General features: G+C 33.8%; 1 protein-coding gene across 2 annotated transcripts in view; it reads right to left on the reverse strand.

Annotated features, from left to right (window-relative positions):
- Positions 1 to 23,581, reverse strand: part of NCAM2 (neural cell adhesion molecule 2) — a 500,345-nt gene that overhangs the window by 99,357 nt on the left and 377,407 nt on the right. For both annotated transcript variants that reach the window (XM_029939114.1, XM_029939115.1), the window contains exons 10-11: positions 12,580 to 12,767; positions 7,647 to 7,743 (exon numbers count right to left, since the gene is read on the reverse strand). In XM_029939114.1, coding sequence (XP_029794974.1) covers positions 7,647 to 7,743; positions 12,580 to 12,767 — 285 coding nt within the window. The remainder of the gene's footprint in view (positions 1 to 7,646; positions 7,744 to 12,579; positions 12,768 to 23,581) is intronic.

Consider the following 23,581-nt stretch of genomic DNA (forward strand, 5'->3'; position numbering starts at 1 on the left):
TTGAGAAAAACATTAAAAAATACTATATACAAAGGAGTATATAGACTGCCTGGTCAGATCATGATTTATTGGAAGTAGAAACTTGTAAGGAAGGAATGATAATTGTTAACTATATGGTTGTAATTTTATTTACCCTAAATGTGCTTTACATTTTAAATTTGCCCCAAGATAGGTCTCTAAATCAAAAAGAAATTATGTTTTCTAGTTAGAAAGAAAGATTATCAACTAAGAAGTGCGCTTGAAAAAAATTTCATGAAGTCTTAAAAATATATGGTAAAATATATGGTAAATGATAAATATATGGTTAAAATTTTTGGTAAAAATTAATATGACAAAATTGATTATCAGACATATGTGGGCTGCTATTTAGCATATAATTATAGTATTATAAAAATAGCAAATAAGCCAAAGAAAAGTGAAACAATCTTTGCTCATAAATATGAAACCAGGGCCTAATAGAAAGACCTCATTCAGGGCTTTCCTGATTTAATTCAAGCATAGTTAAATATATTTTGTTTTTGAAAAATCATTTGAGAAATGGACGTAAGTTCCTTCATATTATTTGAGAGAATGTAAAAAGAAAAAATGGGAGTTAAAACTAAGACTTGGACAATTAAGATCACATGTAGGAAAGAGGACCCGAAGAAAAACGATGTTGCCTTCCTCCTGACCCTCAAAGGACACCTTTGATCTGGCCAATATTTTATCCTACTTATTATTTAAATCATTGTCAGAATAGATACAATAATAATATAATAATATTAATAATACAATAATAATAATATATTATGTGTTTACATATTGTTTTCTAATTTCTAAATATATCTTTTCTTCCTTAAAATAAGTATAAATACTATCTCATGTACTTCACTGAGTTACTACCAGAATTATGTTGATAAATGCTCACGATTCAGTTTAGCTAATCCCTATCTGGCTTCTTGCTAGAACTTTATCAAGCTATTCTTTCCCAGAAGAGATAAAAGCAAATGAAGTGGGAGGCACGGAGGTGAAATATCCAGCTCATGAATACAAGTGGTATCTGTGTGCCAATTTCTATAGCCTGTTGTTATACCATATTCCTCCATATCCTAACTAAGCAAATAATAGATCTCCACTGTTAAAGTTACTTAAGTACTATACCTCCATTGTTATAACAGTACTATCATCATACTTACTAAGAGATTTAAAAAGAAGTTGTCTCTGGGCACCTGGGAGGCTCAGTCAGTTAAGTGTTCAACTTGAGTTAGAGCTCTCTGCTGTCAGCACGGAGCCTGAACTGGATACATTGTCTCCCCTTCTCTCAGCCCCTCTCCCGCTGGTACTCTCTCTCTCAAAAAATGTAAGCAATCAAAAAAATAAATTTGTAAAAAAAAAGTATAAATAAGTTACTATATTTTAGAGTAAACATTATACCTCCATATTTGAAAACACCAGTTGTCTTGGGGAAGTGATTATTTAATATGCAACAATTACTTTTAATATTTTATTTTATTGTATTTTAATTTTTTTAACACTTACTTATTTTTGAGAGACAGAGCGCAAACAGAGCAGGGGCAGGGAGAGAGAGGGAGACACAGAATCTGAAGCAGGCTCCAAGCTCTGAGCTGTCAGCACAAGCCTGATGTGGGGCTCAGACCCATGATCCGTGAGATCAAAGCCCAGGTCAGAAACTTAACTGGCTGAGGCACCCAGGTGACCCTGTTTTATGTTTAAATATATTTTATTTATTTTGGAAAGAGAGAGAGAGTTCAGCTGGGGCAGGGACAGGGAGACAGGGAGACAGAATCCCAAGCGAGCTCTGCACTGAGCTTAGAGCCAAGTGCAGGGCTCAAACTCATGAACCACAAAATCATGACCTAGACCAAGTCAAGAGTCAGCCCCTTAACCAACTGAGCCACCCAGGTGCCCCTAAAATAACAATATTTTATATTATAGTAATATCATTAATAATCATCATCATTAATTTAGTTTTTATTTTTGAGAGAGAGAGAGACAGAGCTTAACCAGGGGAGAGGCAGAGGCAGAGAGAGAGGGAGACACAGAATCTGAAACATGTTTAAATTTCTGAGCTGTCAGCACAGAGCCCAATGAGGGCTTGAACCCATGAACCATGAGATTTTGACCTGAGCTGAAGTTGGATGATTAACCAACCAAGCCATGTAGGCGTCCCTCCTTCAAATTATTTTTAATATTTTAAAACCATTTATAAGAACATATGTGAAACTACATTTGCACACAGACACAATACTGAATTATTTTTATCAAGGATGCTAACAATTGTAACATTCCTGCCAAAAATGCAGTCAGAATTTAGTATGAGGACATGTAACACAAGTCCAAATTGAGTACCCTCTATAAAATAATCAGCCTTCAAAGTGTCAAAGCCATGCAAACAAAGGAATGATTAATGAAACTTTCTAGAGTAAAAGACAGTGAAAATAAATAACAAATAAATGCCATGCCTGCATCTTTTGCTATAAAGGACATTACTGGGGGGCAGGGGGGCGGGGGGCTCCTGGGTGGCTCAGTCGGTTAAGGCATCCTACTTCATCTCAGGACATGATCTCACGGTTCGTGGGTTCAAGCCCTCTGTCAGGCTCTGTGCTGACAGCTCGGAGCCTGGATCCTGCTTCCAAGTCTGTGTCCCCCTCTCTCTCTGCCCCTCCCCTGCTCACGCTGTCTCTCTCTCACCTTCAAAAATAAATAAACATTAAAAGATATTAAAGGACATTACTAGGATGACAGATAGAAGTAGATCACAGTCCTTGGATTAGACAGTAATTTAATTGTTTTATAGAGCTTTTGTAGGGGAATGTTTTGTAGTAAATACACACTGAAGTTGGCACCAGGAAAACTTATGCTAAAAGACTCAGATAAAAAATATAAGTTCTATGCACTATTCTTGCAAATTTCCTAGGAATATGAAATTATGTTAAAAGAGAAAATAATGAAACAGAAGGAAATTAAGGTCAATAAATACACATAAGATATACTAGCTTCAGAAAAGCAGCATAACTTGTGAACATAACTTGTGAGCAGAGACAGAGGGAGACAAAGAATCTGAAGCAGACTTTAGGCTCCGAGCTGTCAGCACAGAGCCCAACGTGGGGCTCAAACCCACGAACTCTGATATCATGACCTGGGCCGAAGTCAGATGTTTAATCGACTGAGCCACCCAGGCGGGCCCCTACTAATGTCCTTTATAGAAAATGATGCAGGCATGCCATTTATTTGTTATTTATGTTTACTGTCCTTTAATCTAGAAAGTTTCCTTAATCATTCCTTTGTTTACACGGCTTTGACACTTTGTAGGCTGGTTATTTTGTAGAGGGTACCTCAGCCTGGACTTGTCTTATGTTTCTTCTTGTTAGGTCCTGACTATGCATTTTTGGCAGGAATATTACAATTGTTATTATGTGTTCTTCTCATTACCAATTTCTGGTAGCACCCAAGTAATTTTCTCATTACTGGTGATATTAATTGGGTCACTTAATTAAAGTGGGATCTGGTAGGTGTATCAACTGTAATGTTATTATTTTTCCATTGTAATTAAAAATAACTTGGGGGTAGATACTTTAAAAACATTTCCTTTTTTTTTGTCAATTTTCTTTCTTTTTAAAAAAATTTTAATGTTTATTTATTTTTGAATGAGAGAGAGAGACAGAGAGACAGAGAGAGCGCAATCAAGGGAAGGGCAGAGAGAGAGGGAGACACAGAATCCAAAGTAGGTTCTGGACTCTGAGCTGTCAGCACAGAGCCTGATGTGGGGCCGACTGCATGAACCATGAGATCATGATCTGAGCCGAAGTTTGACACTTGACCGACTGAGCCACACAGGCACCCCTGACTAAATTCTTTTCATCATCCTCTTTAGCAACCAATGATGCCCCTAAGCTGAATTCATCTGTATTATGATATTAGTTAAAATTGGTTGATGGATGTTTTTTACATGACTCTATTTTTTTTAAATATCTTTTCCTCCTGGCATAGTACACTGTTTCAGGCTTATTTTGTTCTTTGTTCCACTGTTAGAATCATCCATTTTTACAAGAAACCCTGGTTACTTTTACTGAAGAATGGTATTTAGGAACCAAGAAGTGGGGAAGCCTGGGTGGCTCAGTGATTAATCCTCTGACTCGACCTCAGCTCAAGTCATGATCTCCTGGTTCATGGCTTTGAGCCCCACATCAGGCTTTATGCTGATGGTGTGCAGCCTGCTTGGGATTCTCTCTCTCTGCTCATCACAGGCTCTCTCTCTCTCTCTCTCTCAATAAATAAATAATCTTTAAAAACAAACAAACAAAACCAAGAAGTGGGTACCAGGCTTGTATGCTCTTTGCTGCTGAGACGTTACACCTCCCCAATCCTCTCAGTGGATAGAGATAGCTCAGAAATTGTTTCTAAGTAAGATTCCTGACAAAAATAAGTCCCTTGTAGAAATGGCTGAATACACACACACACACACACACACACACACACACACACACACACACCCCCCCTTTACTTCTTTTCTCCTTTCTATATCTACACACATTAAAACCACACTTCACACTGGTAAGTCCAACATCCAACCATTACCCCAGGGTTATTCTACTTTTTTGGTTTTTTATCTGCAAATTCAAAGGTGAGATAATTACTTCATACTGTAATATACTTCATATATTTTCTGATGTTACACACACGCTGGTAGGAATGAGCCATCCATCACTGCCTCTCCCCCCCATTTTACTTGGTTGGGGCTCTCTGTAACACTGATTAGGTTGCAACACTCCTCTGTGGGTTGGTGTATCTGTCTTGGCACACGGAAATCCTTCTCACCTGCCTAGACTCCAACAGCCCCCTAGACCACTGAAGCCCCCTTCAGTCTATTACCTCTGCTGATGGTCTGACACCCTGTCTGGGCTGCCGTGCCCCCACCTTCATACAGACGCCTACCTTGCTTTGATGTAGGCTTTAAATATAAAGGAGGTAACAAAAGAAGATAAGAAGGAAGGAAAAGAAAAAGGAAAGAAAAAGATTTTTGAAACAAAGGAAATTAAAAGGGTAGCTTTTTCCTGTATTTATCACTGAATACATAGCACATAATTTCATGTGTAAATTGAACTGCTTTCATTTGTCACCTTTTAGAATCTAAGTAATCTGTTACAGTATAAAATACTGTATACCAAATGACCTGTACCTTTTACTAGGTCAGACAGGCCAATGAGATATTGAGCTGTGATTTTGACATGTTTTGAAATACTTAAATTTCTATATAATATTTATCTTATATTTTATTTAAAAGTCACATTGTACTTTCACCATTCAAATTCTTCAGGAAAGACTAAATTTTGTAAGCATTAAATAAAGAGGTCCCATTAAAGAGATAATGTTTGTAAATGCTGATGTTTAAATGTAGGTTTCCCATGTAAGGTTCAGGGTCTAATTTATTTTTATCTCCATTACAATTTCAGTTGAATTTACCTTGTTCAGAAACACATTTTAGGTATGTATTTATCACAAAATTTTAAATATTAGGAAAATTGCATTATTCAATAAATATTTCCAATAACATTTTATCTCTTGCCTCTGGTGAACTTTTTCTATTCTTAAGCTGAGTGAAACTCAGTAAGTTAATATTTTCATTAGAAGGATAGGTATCAGACACGCCCAGACCCACTTTCAGAAGGATAGGTATCAAAAATATTTTCATATTTTAATGAAAAATTTTATAGTATGAAATGTGAAATATGAAGAAATGTGAGATATTAAATGTTTACTGAGAATTTAATATTGTCAATTCATTATGAATATGTCATATTTTTCATTTTTCTCTAGAATTACAAGCACTTAAAAACTTTTAAAAAATCTGATCATTAGCATATTTTACCTAATGGATACAAACATATCATCTGTAAAAGAGACCACGTAAAATAGTGTATCAGTATTATTATAATTATGTATACATATATTTATCACATACCTAGTTATTCTTTATAAAAAGTTCATACTAGTTACAAGGAAATTTGTCTAATTTCCTGAGGCCTGAGGCTAATATAAGTAGTGAATGCTTCTGATCAGTACAGATGATACTTCAATTTATTGTCAGTGAATTTTGATATGACTTCTCACATTTCATTTTCCTAGAATTTACTTGCTTGTGCGATGGTTTATTTGTATGCCTAAATGGGGAGAGTCTACCTCCCATGAATTTCATTGAGATTAATTTTCTGATAACATCATGATATGTAATAAATATTTATTTCCATCCTTCCTTTATCCCTTACTGCTTCTGTCCCTTCCTAAGTTCCCTCTCACCCTGATGTTTTCCTTCTTCCTTCCTTTCCTAAAAACGTTTCACACAATCCCTTCTCACCCTTTTCCCTTAGTGTAGCAAAACTTGAATTGGAGAGTAATGGGTTCCAGTTACATAACACTTTGAGTATTGATTAGCTTTGTAAACTTTTAAATTTCCCTTTTAATCTTTACAACTAATAACATCACTTTGAGGTATATTTATATCATATCAGTATCATATATCAGTATCATAACAGTAGAAATCAATATTTTTCTTAACTTAAAATTATAGTTATATACCGTAACTCTACTTGGGAAATAGTTTAAAATATTTTCATAGAAGGTATGTCTTCTATTAAAACATAACATTACAATAATTTCCTGATATTTTTCTCTCTACCTAGTCTTAAAAGGCAACAGATCAACTTTTTGTATCATAGGAGCTATAAAAAATATACAACAATGTATATCTTCTGATTTCCAATCAGTCTTGTAAAACATAATGGCAAATTCTATAAATATGTGTGTATGTTTTATATATAACTGTTATTTATATAACTAAAAATATAACTGGATTTCTAGTTAAACTGAGTTGCATTCTACATGTCATTATTTCTATATCTTTAAGCTTCTGGGGAAGAACTAGAAAGTTTTCATATGCAAAATGCAACAGTTCTCAATGGCAGTTATATAACCCTAAATTTTCTATTTGCCTTAAAAATAAGCCTAGTATTTGTACTTTCAAGTTTAAGATTTTAAAACAGATTAATTTCAGGTTTTTTTCTATCAAGATGTCTTTTATTTTTAATTTTTTGATAGGGTTCTAACTTTATATAAAGTGTAATTTGTTTTTTTAATGTTTATTTATGTATTTTTAAGACACACAGCGAGAGAGAGAGAGAGAGAGAGAGAGAGAGAGAGAGAGAGAGAGAGAGAGAACAAGCAGGGGAAGGAAGAGAGAAGACACAGAACTTGAAGTAGGCTCCAGGCTCTGAACTCTCAGTGCAAAGCCCAATGAGGGGCCTGAACTCACAAACTGTAAGATCATGATCTGAGCCAAAGTTGGATGTTTAACTGACTGAACCACCTAGGTGCCCCTATAATTTGCTTTCCTAAGACATTTTCCCCCACTTCTTTCATAGACCTTTCACTCGTAAAGTTGGGGGATTAGAAGCAGAATTTAAAATCAATCTTGATTAATAAGTATGTTCTAAGTACTCACTATCTTCCAGAGGATGCAACTGTTTTAAATTTTTAAGCACTGGTTCATTCTTCCTGATAATAACCTGAATCATGACTTACTAAAATGTAAAGCTATTTGCTTATAGAAATATTTTATGAGATCTCAGAAATTACTGTGCTATACTTACCAGCCAAAGCAAGAATATATTCTTGAAATCTTGTTCCTATACGATTAGTGGCTGTGCAATTATATCGTCCAAAGTCATTGTCAGATGTAGGTGCAATCTAAAATAATCATAATAATAAATGTTGAACAATTTTAAAACAATATCATAGCAATTTTAAAATAGACTCCAGTGAGCCTACCATCTTCATACCTGTTCGGTTATTTACAACTCTTTGCCATAATCTTTCTTTCTATATCAAGTCAGTATCACACGCTTTTAAGATATAATCCATGGACCCATGTTTCCACAAGACTAGGTGAAATATAATTTAGCTATTAATTTGTTAAGTAGATAAATGTCACCATGTACTGAATAGAAAAATTGTTAGATTTCAAGTACATAAAGCTCAGAAAGTAGTACACATTTTGAAAAAATATATTCTGCAATCACTGCAGACATGTACTTGAAAACAGAAAACTTGTTCCAAAAGCATTATTAATTAACTCTTCATTTTCTGTTTTAGCCTCAAGTCAGGCAGACTTAAAGTTCAAGAAAGTTTGGAAATATATCAATTTTCTTTTTTTCTAATGATTTTATTGAATATAAAATATTAATGAAGGATGAGGACTCATTTAAAAAAATTTTTTATAGGAAGGTACTTTGCCAAAAAAAAGTTGCCCTTGTGTAGTAATCCTTGTAGACAGGCATATTATCTTGATAACTAATAACAGTATCTTGCCTCCATTTGTGTTCAATTCCTATCATCCTCTTTCAGTTTAGGTGCAAAATTAGGTGCAGACCTCAATCCTTACACATTTGAAATCCATAATCAAGTTAACCTTCCAGAATTCTATTGCTGAACGTTGGGACCAACCCTGTAATTCTAATGTACCAAAATTCCTAAGTATCAATTCAGAACACAGATTTGATGATAGTAATAGGTATAATTTTCAATCCCAGTAACTATTATTAAGGAAGAATATGCTTACAACAAGAGTTGCTATTAATTTCAACTGTATCCCCAAAGCGGGAAAATGATTTTGTGGTAATGGGAGGCTATTAACTAAAAGTGCAATTTTGAGGTCCGTTGAAGATGGTAATTCTGAAAGAGTACCAAAAAGCTGTGTCATTCCTTCTCTGGTTGGCTGTCTCTCTAGGAGTAGATCATAAGTTTAAGGATTAGAAGCCTTAACAGTTCTTATGTGAGTACTTTTGAGTGATTAAAATACTCATTCTTTTACATTCAGTTACTAATAAAATAGGCTAATTTAACTTTAAAATAATTTTACTAGTGAGAAAGAAATCTTCCAAAAATGTCTTCATTTTACAAGCATTTGAGAGTTACTTATAGAGTTCACAGGAAGTAATGTGTACTGAATTGACAATGAAGAGACAGGATGACCATGACAAAGTATCAGAACTGTTGTGCAGCTCCTCAGTATAAAAAAAAAAAAAAAGGAAATATAGCCAGTTTCATTGGAACGACTTTTAACAGGCTTAATTCAAGGGTTTTTTATTTATTTATTTACTTATTTATTTGTTTTCTGTTCCTGGGGGTTTGCCTAGCCAAAGATAGAAGGTTCATAATATTATCTGAATTAATTTCTTTATCATGTTGTATGATTAACAAATACAGAAAATACCCCTAGTAGAACAGATTATTTAAAAAAAACCCACAGATCTAGATATAACCTGACCAAATCATGTGCCTGAAAGCATATTTGATCTGTTCTAGGAAAGCAATACAAAAACAATACCCAATCCCAAAGCAATGAAATAATAGGTGATTTTATTAAAAAAATAAAATAATGTACAAATAACTATATCATAAGCATTAACTTAAAATATTTAAATTTAAATATACCTTTTATTGCTGATGTTTATCCAAGAAGAACTAGGAACATCTATCATATGAAACTACCTTTTCATATTTTAATACGCAGTTAAAATAATTCAAGTTTAATGTTGGGCTTTAATAGTATATAAAAGAACAACATATAGTTTGAACATCAAAATTATGAGATGCGAGTACATTGTGGATAAAGGAGTTCACTAATTTTTTCCTAAACTTTCAAAAAATTGATTTCCTTTCTCTGTGTTCCATTGTGAGAAAATAATATATTTAATAGCATTTTACTTAAGGAACAAAAATAGAGAACAATAGAACAATTTTATTCCAATCAATCCATTAGAAAGTTCCTACATCAATTTTTGCCCATGTATTAAAAATATGGCTAATTCTCTCAGGAAGCCCTCAAGAAAAATAAGAAAATGGATTACCTATACACATGAATTTATTGGCAGTAATCCAAAGGATTTAGAGAATATTGTATTATGTCTTAAATTCATAAATTTAAAAGATTGGATATATATATTTAGTCAATTATAAAAGGAAAAACTTTAAAAGTCAATTCAAGAAATCTATTATTAGCCAATTTGTTATCAATTGCAAACTCAGTTTTTCTATACTCTATTACATAATAAGAATTTGCAATATTGTGACTATTACAATATTTACCAAAAAAGGACTATCCTAACTATATATGTTATTGATTCAAAATTAGTAATGCTTATCATTGCTTTTTATAGTTATTGTTATTTTATTTTGTCTTCTTGTTGTATTAGTTATACATTAGTTATTTACTCAGGATTTTAATTCTATTTTTAATAGCATATATATAAAAGTACATATTAAAGGAAATGCTTTAACCAACAGACCATGTGGCTATGTATAAACAAAAATTGCTTAGTTTTCACTTTGGGATGGAGAGGAATGCCCTTTCAGTGCAAGATTAAATAACATGAGAGATTTATATGAATAAAATATTTAAATATAAAATGATTAATATATTCAGGGGCGCCTGGGTGGCTCAGTTGGTTAAGCATCTGACTTTGGTTCAGGTCATGATCTCACAGCTGGTGAGTTCAAGCCCCGTGTCAGGCTCTATGTTAACAGATCAGAGCCTGGAGCTTGCTTCAGATTCTGAGTCTCCCTTCTGCCCCCTCCCCCACTTGTTCTGTCTCTCTCTCTCTCTCTCAAAAATAAATAAAAACATTTTTAAAAATTAAAAAAACAATTAGTATATTTAAACATTGGGTTTATAACATGCTTGAATTTTTCTATGGAGAATTATGATCTATCTGAGAAACTGAATAGGAGTAAAATGATGCAAAGCAGAAATTACAGATCAGACTGCCATTTAAGCATGAACTTAAATCCACCCATTATGGATCACTTGTGTTGCCCCATGAAACTCATATGTTGAAATTCTAACCCCTAATATTATTTGGTGATAGTGTCTTTAAAGAGATAATTGAAGTTAAATTGTCATAAAAAATGTGTCACCATGCCCTTATAAAAAGACAAGAAACCAGAGCTCTTTCTTTATGTGCCCACTGGAAAGTCCATGTGAGTAAATGGTTAGAGGGCACATCTGACCAAGGACAGAGATTTCATAAAACAAAACAGAACAAAACAAAACAAGAAAATCCTCTGGCACCTTGATCCTGGACTTCTAGCCTAGAAATGTGGGCAGGGGGACAGGATTCTTTGTTGAAGCCACCCAGTCTGGTTATTCATTAGAGCAGCCCAAACACACTAATGCAGTACCCAAAACTAACATTAAGTCTAACCTTGGTTTTTAACTACGGTTAAATACCTACATTTTAGGTTAAATCTACCCAAATGTCTGTGCACTTGGCATCTGTGTCAATTCACCAATAGATAGTTCTTACAATAAAGTTAAAAAGAAACCAATTTAAATAGAAATGGATTTAGACAGAGTTAGCTTAATTATCCAAATATTTAAGGAAGTAATGGCTAAATCTTTCCATCAACCAAACATTTCACTCAGTCCAATTACAGGTAGAAGACTTAACATGACACCAATGAGAATACCTTGAAGTTAATGCAGTCTGGATATCAGATGTTATTTTAAACCATGCATTTAAAACATTTATGTAAACTGAACTACAGGGAAAAAATATAGTATCTTTTTAGCTAAATAAGTCTGGTGGGGATGATTCCTAATTGTGCTGAAAGAACGCTAACTGAAAGGGTCCCTGATTATGGTCATAGATAAACAAACTTTGGGAATTGATACAGACACATAATCTGTAGTTACTAAATAAGAGGTATTATACGCAAACAGAATTTAAAGTCCAGGCACTTGGCAGTATAAAAACAATGGTATACAATATTAATTCAAACTATAAAATGAAGGGTGCCTGGGTGGCTCAGTTGGTTAAGCGTCCTACTCTCTATTTTGGCTCAGATCATGATCTCACAGTTCATAAGTTTGAGCCCTGTCATGAGCTCTGTGCTACAGTGCAGAGCCTGCCTAGGTTTCTCTCTCTCTCTCTCTCTCTCACTGCCCCCCACCCCTGCTCTCTTTCTCTCTCAAAATAAATATATAAACTTAAAAAAATATATATATATACACATTTAAATTATATATACAAAATAAAACGAATGATGCATTGAAAAGGTAAATCAGGTTTATTTAGGAACTTGTAAGTATGTAACAGCAAGAAGTAATATATGCCAGTCCTAGAAAGAAGGCATAACCATAAAATCAATGGTTAGTATCAGTATTGAATTTGAACTTTTGGCCCTCAAAAACTGACAAATTACTCATTCCTTCATGCTATTTTTTCCTGGTATAACTGACTTTTTCCAAAAATTAATTCATAAATAATGGCTTTTGTTATACATTCATATTTTGACATAAGTAAATTATGAGAAATTAGTCATTAATAGGCCATGATCCAAATGCTTAAAATTTTCTTTTTAAGTAAAGGCACATGAAAAATATATAATAAGATTTGTATGTGTATACATATTATATAAAATATATTATATAAGCATATTTATATTAATATATTTAAATATATTCTAAAATAGTAGGTAACTGCTAAAATAATACAACTTATTCACAGGTACATAAAGACTTACCTCTAATATCACCTTTCTCCCTGCACTATATGTCTTTAAATTAGTGGTGTTTTTAGCTGGTAGGACTAATTTCTCTCTTCTCCAATGGACTGAGGCTGGTGGATTAGATTGCACATCACAGCTTATATTGATCGGATTTCCTTCCCAAGAGTAATAAATTGTTTGGTTTGATATAAACTTGGGAGCATCTGTAAGGCAAAATAACATAACATTTATAGACCTTTTCTTTTAGGTAAATAATCAATTAGTGTTAACAACAGTAATTATTACTTGAGTACAAAAAGAAGCCGCATCAATTCTAATTTCATATATTTAGTGTTTGACAGCAGAACTCATGAAAGTACATTATTTGACTGTTTCATCAAATAATTTTAAAATTAAAAGTATTCAAAGTTGGTCAATATTAAAACATGAAACATTAATGCACAAAATTTGCTTTTAATAATCTGAGAAATAATTATCTATCCAGTTAATTAACAGCTCTGTACATATGTGAAATCTGTTTCTACAACAAACCTCAATATAAAGTGAGAGTTTAGGATAGCAGAATCAGTGGTCTTGTGTCATTTTTAAATCTTGTCTTATTCATATAATCTCTTTTGTAAGATATTTTGAAGCTTATAGAAAATCTAAACTGAAATGTCAATATCACAATTAAGGGACAATTTTTTCCCTAAGATATCATTTCCAGTATTAATTAAACCATAGATGATTTAATTTACTTGACAAAGTTGATTTGAAAATTAATCAGTGCCTATGAAGTTCTGTCAAAACTCAGGCCCCTACATCAGACAACTGTAAAACAGTTGAGAGGGAATAGACAATATTATATGGTGTTATTAAAATAACCTAATTGTGGAGACATTCAAACGCCGTTTTTAGCCTTCTCCATGTAACCCAGATGACAACAATCATAACCTCTTTGAGTTTCATTATCTTGACAGTATGATTCTTTGAGATAATTCATTTTTAAAATTTTTACTAAGAACCATAATCCTAAATGAAGTGGTAGCTAAAGTGTTGTTGGAATTTATGTTGATTGTTATTGTGATTAATATTTACTATTAGAACTTAATATCACTTCACAGATTATCAATTTCAGTTAATCAAGTTGAAATGTTTTGTTTTACTACCCCTAATTACTTAAAAATGACCTACACCAATTTTGGCATATCAATAGATTATATATCTGACATACAAGAATTATAACTTATAGTACAAATACACAAGTAATTTTAAAATCTTTGTCCTTTATTTGTTTCAGTGTAGGTTTTCTTAATGCCATTCTCACAGAGAATGGAATATTATTATAATATTGGTATGGAATATTAATCGAATGTTTTCTATGTAAGACAGTAAGATTATACATGTAATTCCATTTTATCTTTTTTTTAATAACCTTGTGAAGAAGGTGTTATCCTATTTGAAGCATGAAGGATCTGGAGTAAAGGCTGTTAAGGTTATTCTAGCACTAAGTTGTAGGTCTGGGATATGAATATAGGGTGATTTTTAACCAGAGGTCATTCATTAGATATCCGTTCAACCCAGAAACAAAATTATATTATTCAGTGCTAGCCATGTTTTGGTGATGTGGACCCTACCATACATTATTGAGGTAAATACAATTTGAACAATCCCTCAGGAAGATAAACAGCCCTAAAAACCTTTATAATTTTGATTTTGCAATCCCGTGTTAGGTGTCTCTCCAGAGAAAATAAGTAGAAATATCCAAAGGTTACATAAAGGACTTTTAATGGATTGTTATTTGAACAAAAACTCAAAACAACTTAATGTTCCTCAAAAGAGAATTGTCTAAATAAGTAGTAACACATCTTGGCACTTAGGTGTGCCTCAGTATCACACAGACATCTTGATCTATGATCTATGGTCATCTTCAACTTGCCCATCCTTCCCTTCATCTGATGCCTTCAAAACTAAGCCCCACACTTCCTCAATGCAGCCACTCCACAACCTTCAGTTGTGCGTGAGCTCCTGTACTTTGTGCTCCCACAGAGTCTATGTTTTTCCTCAGTATGGTCAGAGGCATTGGAAGAATCTATGTCACTGTGTGTTCACTAAATGGTCTGAATCTTACGGGTTAAAATATGTCTTGGTCACAATTATATACCTGATGGCTTATGTAGTATAAGATGCTTGCTTGATTCTCAAAAACGGTACATCAAATTTACTTGAAATTAATCAGTCAATTAATTTTCAATTCCTCAGCTCAGTTAAATTGAACAGAAGATATTTCCAAGGAGAGAAGAAAAAAAAAACTTTTCAAGGCCTAGGAAGATTAAGTGAAAAATCTAGGAGCGTGTAACTAATTAGGGGTGCAACTGCAAGAGAAACCAAAGTTCCTGAGGTTCAGTGTGAAAAGCTAAGGTTATATAGATATACAGCTCTATCTACAAAACATTTTATTACTGTTAATAAATATGAAATATAATATTTTTAACATTATAAGATTCTAAGGAAGGATTTATGGATAATTTATTTGCATTTATGTATATATATATAGCCCAATATGAAAATCATACATGCCAACGGAACTATTAATAGCTGGTTGACTCATAGTCTACTCTGTCCATGATGTGGCATCTGGATGAATATGTATTATATTATTATAATTTGACCATAAACTTAGGGCAAGATTAGATTTTTCTATAAAAGAAAGCAATTGCTACTAATTGTTTCCCTGATGATCTCAGTAGGCATTTAATTTAGAATCACTGATGTTGAATGCAAACATGCTACAGGCAATACATGCTATACTGAAAGCCACATTAAGAAAATGTATTTGTGGTGTGAGGCAAGAAAATATTGATAACTTTCATCTACAATAAAACATAAAGTAAATTTCTATACACTATATGCTTTGTAGATATCAAAACAGTAGCAAGACAGCAACATTCACTGGCACACGATTGGCATGTTAATGAAACCGAAGGAACTGGTGTTGGGCCAGTTTGAAGAAAGATAGGACTCTGGCAGAGGCAACGTGTGAAAACTCCAGGCTAAAAACAAGCAGCCATATTTCATGTTGATAAACCAAAAATAGTAATTTTCAGAGAATTGGCCTTTTTAAAAAGTAGGCCTTTTACCTCCTGAAAGACTTCAAATGTTGTGTGGAGGAAATAAACTTGGGCAGTTAACACAACAGCAGGGAAGGAGGAGGAGAGACAAAATGGCATAAGCAAACCATCAAGAAACTGAAACATCTCTCAGGGCATTATATGTCCCCCAAATCCTATTAAAGCTCAAAATAAAATATTCCTCAAATTTCAATGAACAGAAATAACTGTTTGGAAAAAACACATTTATTTTATCTGAGCAAAGTAGTGAAAAAAATCAGGGAAACCTGAATAGTGAGTGACAAGATAAAATATGTCGTTCACTGGATGGAAAAGTAGCCGTGCCCCTTCAGAAAGCTTCGGCTAACACTGAGAACTGAGCAAAGTGGTAAAAATGCCCAGCCTTGACAAAACTTTTGTCAGGATTCTGTAACCCTTTTAAAAGATGTTTATGTATTTATTATTTGTTATTATTTTTATGTATGTACTTTATTATCACATTAGCTAACATACAGTGCATACAGGGTGCTCTTGGTTTTGGGGGTGGATTCCCATGATTCATTACTTACACATAACACCCAGTGCTCATCCCAACAAGTGCCCTCCTCAGTGCCCATCACCTATTCTTCCCTCTCCCCTGCTCCTCCATCAACCCTGTTAGTTCTCTGCATTTAAGTGTTTCTTATGGTCTGCCTCCCTCTATTTGAAACAATTTTTTTCCCCTTCCTATCCCCCATGGTCTTCTGTTTCTCAAGTTCCACATCTGAGGAAAAATATATATCTGTCTTTCTCTGACTGTTTCTTTTTCAGAGAGAGTGTGTGCATACAAGCAGCAGTGGGGGGGGGGGGCAGAGAAAGAGGCGGGCAAGAGGATCAGAAGCAGGCTCTGACAGCAAAGAGGCCAACAACAGAGAGCCCCAGAGTTCATGACCTGAGCCAAAGCCCAATGTTTAACCAACTGAGTCAACCAGGGGCCCTCTGCAAGCCTTTTTATAAGGACTAGGGTTTATCCTCAGGCCCTTCCCTGATCAGCTTCTTCCTTTAGGTAAAGAATCCTAAGTCAGTTTAGTGGAAATCTTGATATCTTAGTATCGTTGAAATCTGATCAATTCCTTATTACCTACCCTAATGCCCATGTCCTTGGCTTACATTTATAAAAATTTTGTCAGGATAGTTTAGCAAGAATTACAGTGTAGTTGAAATATAATTAAGCTTCTCTTAGTAATTCTCCATCCACTGACTTCGGTCATTCTGCTCATCGGCTATAAGTCTCCACTTGTTCTTTTTTGTATTTGGAATGGGGTTCCCTCTTCCCTGTTGCAGCAGTCTTAACCCCTACTGTGATCAATTTAAATACATGTCTTCCTTAACATTTTTAAGTGCCAGCATAATATGTCTCTGACAAAGGATAGAGTACACTCCCCAAAACAGGCAATTAAAGGAAAACTTGTTCCCTTTTGTTTAAGAAGAAAGAGAAAAGCAAAGAAATACCTGAAGCCAACATGGCATTGGATTATTTTCTATAATTTTGTACTTGAAGTTGTTGGAATGAAATAGTTTTTAACAATCAATCACACAATAAAGAAATTCACTCCAACCAGACTTTCATGCAGGGAGACAGGGGAGATTTATATCCAACTGTGTGTGGATTCACCAAGTTCTCATTATGCAAAAAAGCGATCTTTGTGTTTACTGTATTTACCTATGAATAAACTTAAACTTGCAATTGTTTTATGCACATGGTCATTCTAAGTTCTGCAGAACTGGGACAGAGCTCATGGCATCGAATATCTGATAAGGAACACGATACTCCTCTATAAATCACTGTTCTACACACAAGAAATTTAATTCTTGTATATTTGGGAAAGTGGTGGTAGAGTCAACCCATAATTTTTAGGCTCTTTATGATCAGGTTATGAAATTGTACCACTATGCCAGTTATCCTATTAATAACTAAGTGCATTCTCAGAGAGTGGTTTTAATAGATCATTAATAGAAAAATTAGTGTTTGAAGTGATTATACCAAGTAATTAAGGAAGTATTTTATTAGTCCTGTGTTCTGCATTTAAGCAGAATAAGAGGAAACAGAATAAAGGAAACATGTAATATAATTTAGAAAAAAATGATGGAAACAAATGCACATTGGTACACTGCTTATTTCCAGGTGATGTCAATAAAATGAGATAATTAACCTCATTACCACTTTGCCAATTTCTCTGCTGATGTATGAGAAACTAAGATGTAAGAAGACATGTATTCTGGGACATGCTGGCTACTTTCTGCACTCAGGCTTTTATGGCTAGAATCACATTTTGGCAACAAATCCTTGAATAGATAGTGCTTGGATAAAAACTCAGTAGTTGGTTAACCTTACATTGAAAATTGAAAAATAACAAAAACAAGTGGAGAGAATGAGGGACAGAGAGAATAGAATGAAGGAGGGTAGAAGGAAAGAGGAGGAAAAGAAGGAAAATAAAATAAAAGGACAAGAAGACAATAAAGCATATTTTGCTTTGCTGTAGAATTTATATCTTACAAATATTTCCTGATTTCATCCTGTGCTCTCCTCTGAGTATTGGGGGTTGAACGCTGAACATGAAAGACAAGATCCTTACCTTACTGAAGGTTTTATGTTCTCTCAAGTTTACTTAATAATTTGGAGTAACTTGAGACAACTCACAAATACGCTTACATCAAGTTCAGCATCAAGACAGAAAAACTAAAATAATAAACTATAAATCTATTTGAAGTTATAAATTGAGAGAAAAGGAACCCATTGTTTCAATACCACAAAGTCAAAAATAATCCTGTAAACTCCAGTCGGAAAATGTGAATATATCTTTCACTCTGAATTAATAAGATATGTTAAACTAGTGTATAAAATTTGTTTGGTTGGGGTGCCTGAGTGGCTCAACTGGTTAAGCGTCTGACTCTTGATTTCAGTGCAGGTCATGATCTGGGTTCTTGAGCTCAAGCCCTGCATTGGGCTCTGTGCTGACAGCCTGCCTGGGGTTCTCTCTCCCTCCCTCTTTCTGCCCCTTCCTTGCTCATGTTCTCTCTTCTCTCTCAAAATAAATAAACATTAAAAAATAAAATAAAATAAAATAAAATTTGATTACTGCTTATACACAAGATTGGTATTTAAAAGATAATCTCTTGGGGTGCCTGGGTGATTCAGTCGATTAACTGTCCAACTTTGGCTCAGATCATGATCTCTAGGTTTGTGAGTCTGAGCCCTGCATCAAGCTCTATACTGACAACACAGAGCCTGGAGCCTGCTTCAGATTCTATGTCTCTCTCTCTCTGGCCCTCCCCTACTCACACTCCATCTCTCTCTCTCTCTCTAAATTAAATAAACATTAAAAAATTTATTAAAAAATAAGAAATAAAAGGTAATCTCAAAATTTGTAGTCTAGCCCTCTCGTTGTTAAGAAATTATGAATATGCTGACCACAGAACTTTTCCTCTTGATCCATGAGAAGTGAAGTCTTGCATTAAAAGTGAAATTGCTAAAATCAATAGAAGGTATCATTCAACATCCTAATAAAGAATCAATAATACCCAAATGAGCATATTTACTAATGCCTTAAAATATAATAATTGAATTTTTTAAAGTAGGTTTCTAACTCAGCATGGAGACCAACATGGGGCTTGCACTCACAACCCTGAGATTAAGACCTGCACTGTTTAGCCAAATGAGCCACCCAGGCAGCCCCACCCCCCACCAGATTGCTTTTGAAACACATTTTAAATTATATTTTCTTATTTAAAAATGCATTTTCTATGAAATTTTTACATCAGGAAAATTCATAGGACCATCTCAAGGTGAGCTCAGTATTCAACTTCTTATTAAGACATTTATGAATTAATTAGGTTGTTATCACTTTCAAAACATTAAGGGTTGAAAATTTGTTACCTTGCTTCCATCTTTGTAATTCCTAAATTGTTCTATGCAATCACCATTTTGAGTATGACATCTTCATATTTGAAGCTGATAATTACAATTTACAGATATTTTGTTGAATGTCCATATATTTTTAGTACATCTTACCTCTAATAGAATAATATTCTATCTAGAATGTAATGAAAACTAATGGGGTTTTGTTGCTAAAAATATCATACAGAGGATACAGCAAAAAAAGAAAACACAACTACATAATTGTAAAAATATCCTCCATATTCTAAGAATAGCAAACATAAACACTGATATCTTTCTGTACCTCTCTCCACTGTGAAACTAATTTTGATGCTGTTTGGTTCTGGGAACTTACTAGCCTGTGTGTGTGTGTGTGTGTGTGTGTATTTCTTCTAGTATGAACATATACATGCATCATTTCATGGGAATTTCAAGGCATCTGTTTTATTTGTTGAGAGATATTAATTATTTGGAATTAAATCATAAACAGCTTCATTTTCATACTTTAAGAATTTAAACTTCTGGACTTGAGGTAATATGTTTGAGAAAAAAACGGTATTAATATTTTTTCTTATGTTATCAAAAGGGCAAAATCTATTTCAATTCCCTCATTATTGTGGTATCATATATTATACTTTATCTCTTAAGCACTTATTTCTATAATAACTTAAGAATTAAGTACTAAACTATTTTAAATAATTACCATTTACTTTATGATTTAGTTGCATTTGGTTTATTTTAACTAATATTTATCTATTCTTCCCTTTATTCCATTATTCATTCTAAACCCTGCCATCATAGGGTGCCTTGCCAAACAAAATATTACAATCATTTAATCATTGAATCGATTGCCCATCTCTAGCCAAAATAACATCAAAATTTATGTCCACTGACACGAAGCTAACTGTTAGCAAATATGGATATAACTGTTTACATATAAGTTTCACCACCTTGGCTATTCATCAAATCATATTATGAACTTGTGGGGGAAAAATCCGATGTCTAAGGCTTCCTCTTAAAGATTCTCAATGCACTGCTTTGGGAAGGGTAGCTGCTGCAGTAATTATCCCAAATTATGATTGTGTGTCTAAATTATTCTAAGCACTGTTAAAATGAGGGGAATGCATGTCAACAGGGAATACTCTATAGAGGATCAGGCAAATGCAAAAATACGTAAGTATAATGAAGGCAAAATGTATCACAGTGGAAGTGGAATGTGTAAGGTTCTTGTCTCAAAGGTATTAGTACTGATCTTAATTAGGATATTAGAGGAGGCTTAAAGAAAACTTCCCAAAGATCATGACCCTTACTTTAAAATTTTTGAGCATATAAAAATGTGTTGAATACCGTGCTAAATGTTTCCCATGGATTGTCACAGCAAGCCCGACATTAGGAATCTGGACACACACACACACACACACACACACACACACACACGTGGATGAACTACCAGCAGAAGCCAGAATTTTGCAGCTGCTATTCATAAGTAAAATATTACATTAGAAATAACGTCAGGCCTGCTGCTGGATTCAAGCCCCAGCTATGCCAGACAGCAATGATGTCACCTTGATTTTCTGTTTACTAGTCCAAACTGGGGTTTAGACTTTTTGTTCTTTATAGAATTAATAGTTGAACTGGTTTCTTTAATCTCTAGGAGCTTACTAATACAGAAAACATAAGTCTTGGACAAATTAAAAAGATAGAGAGAGGATTATATTTACCGTATATAAAGAGGCAATGGATCATATAAAAATGCCTTTTTTTTTTTTGGTTAAAATTATAAATCCCAGGGGGCCTGGGCGGCTCAGTCTGTTAAGCATCCATCTTCAGCTCAGGTCATAATCTCACAGTTTGTGGGTTCAAGCCCCACATCGGGCTCTGTGCTGACAGCTAACAGCCTGAAGCCTGCTTCAGATTCTGTGTCTCTCTCTGTCTCTGCCCCTCCTCCACTCATGCTCTGTTTCTCTCTGTATCCATAATAAGTAAACATAAGAAATTTTTAAAAAGTTATAAATCCCTCAGGATAATATTATTTCATGTTTATAACATCCTCTGGCTGGTAGTTTACTATACATACATACATGTAATTATAGGCATATATATATATGTGTGTGTGTATATACATATACATACATATATGCTTATAATGAAAATGAAGAATAATCCTTTTTATTAAATATCATTTTAATAAGTTCATATGCTTAAAACCATAGAATACATGTGAGAAAATCATGTGAATTCCTCAATGGCAAAAATATTAGGAAGTTCTTGATTTTTGGTCTCCATATCTTCTAATTATATGATTAATAAAACTATTTATATTATTGCATAACCTGTGAGGAGAACATGTAAATCTGGATGTTAAATGAATACAAGTCTTAAAAATCAAAGAACTATGTCCTCTTAGCTATCATCACAATGGAATGATCTCTAAAGAATTATTTAAATTTAATTAAATGAAAGCTGTATAGGTAAAAAGCTGAGCTAGAACATTTCAACAGTACTTACATCCATGACCTTGACTGAATCTCTAATTTAAAGTTACCAGCATAAGAAGAAACAGCGAAGTGTGTCAGGGTCTGAATTTGTCATTTCCTCGAAGTGAGGATCAGGAAAAGTATGTTCCAGGCATACCAGAAGACATTAAAGAAATTTTTAAGACTGCCTTTAGACCTAGTGCAAGTTACTCCTGCTTTGATAAATGTACTTTTAAACATTTTGCCTTATGGCTGAGACTTAGGGCTGAACATGCAGCCAGCACTCATCACTGCATTCCTAACACTGCACAACTTCCTCCCTGATTATTTGCTTACTATAAGCTTTTCACTTTCTCCTGCCATTCATTCCCTCTCAGGCTCTAACGGCTTTTTTTCTGAACATGATTTTTTTGTGGTTGGTAACTGTGACCTGAGTAAAGTCTTACTTTCTTGCTGAGTGCTGGTCTGAATTCTTGAATTCTGCTTGCTCTTGAGCTGGCCAAAGCTGATTACAACACCCAACACTCAGGCTCTGGAGGCTGCACTATAAAAATCTTTGACCTGAATTTCCACAGGTTCATGAATAATAGAAATCAGGCAGCTCACTATACAAACTCACTTTGCACTATCCGCTTTGTGAATTAAATTGAAAAGCATAATAGGGTAAGATTTACAATCAATGAAAATAAATTTGTCTTTAAAAATCCTATTGATAGCATAGCATGTATTGCCCTTGTAAAACAGTTTTGGGATCAGAGCAAATCTGTCCTACACACTCTCCAAATAATTTACCTACTGCCATGAAATATTATCCCTTCTGGTAGCCATCATAACTCTGTGGTATAAAATTTTCCTTTTTTTTCTTAATATAGATTTTAAGAACCACAGTAAAATAAAATAGGTTATTCTTAAAAGTTTGACATTCATTCTTCACCAGTAAATCACAGTTTATAGAAATATTATTCACTTCTCTCCCATTACCTAGTTCATTGTGTAGTCTGGTCATTACTAGCTTACTAGCCAACCAGTTTCTATTTTAAGACAATGTTGGGGTGCCTGGGTGGCTCAGACTGTTAGTATCCGACTATTAGTTTTGGCTCAGGTCATGATCTCACAGTTTGTGGGTTCAAGCCCTGTCCTAACAGCATGGAGCCTGTTTGAGATTCTGTCTCCCTCTCCCTCTCTCTGCCCTTGCTTGTTTATCCTCTCTCTTTCTCAAAATATACTACCACTACTACTACTACTACTACTACTACTACTACTACTACTACTACTACTAAACTTTTAAAAAAGAAAATGTTACTATCCTATAATCCTTTCTATAAGATTCTCTTCATACTTCTTTTTTTTTTGAAATTTTATTTTATTTTTTTTACTTTATAAAGTTTCATAATTTTAACATATGCAATTATTTTCCATCATTTACAATACAGTAGTTACAATGACACTCCAAACAGAAAAGCAAAGTAAAAAATCAAAACACCAACTTCTGTTTCATGTAATTAGACTTATACAGAAATTAGAAGGTTAAGTAA

Source organism: Suricata suricatta, chromosome 5, assembly GCF_006229205.1.
Source record: "Suricata suricatta isolate VVHF042 chromosome 5, meerkat_22Aug2017_6uvM2_HiC, whole genome shotgun sequence".
Lineage (NCBI taxonomy): Eukaryota > Metazoa > Chordata > Mammalia > Carnivora > Herpestidae > Suricata > Suricata suricatta.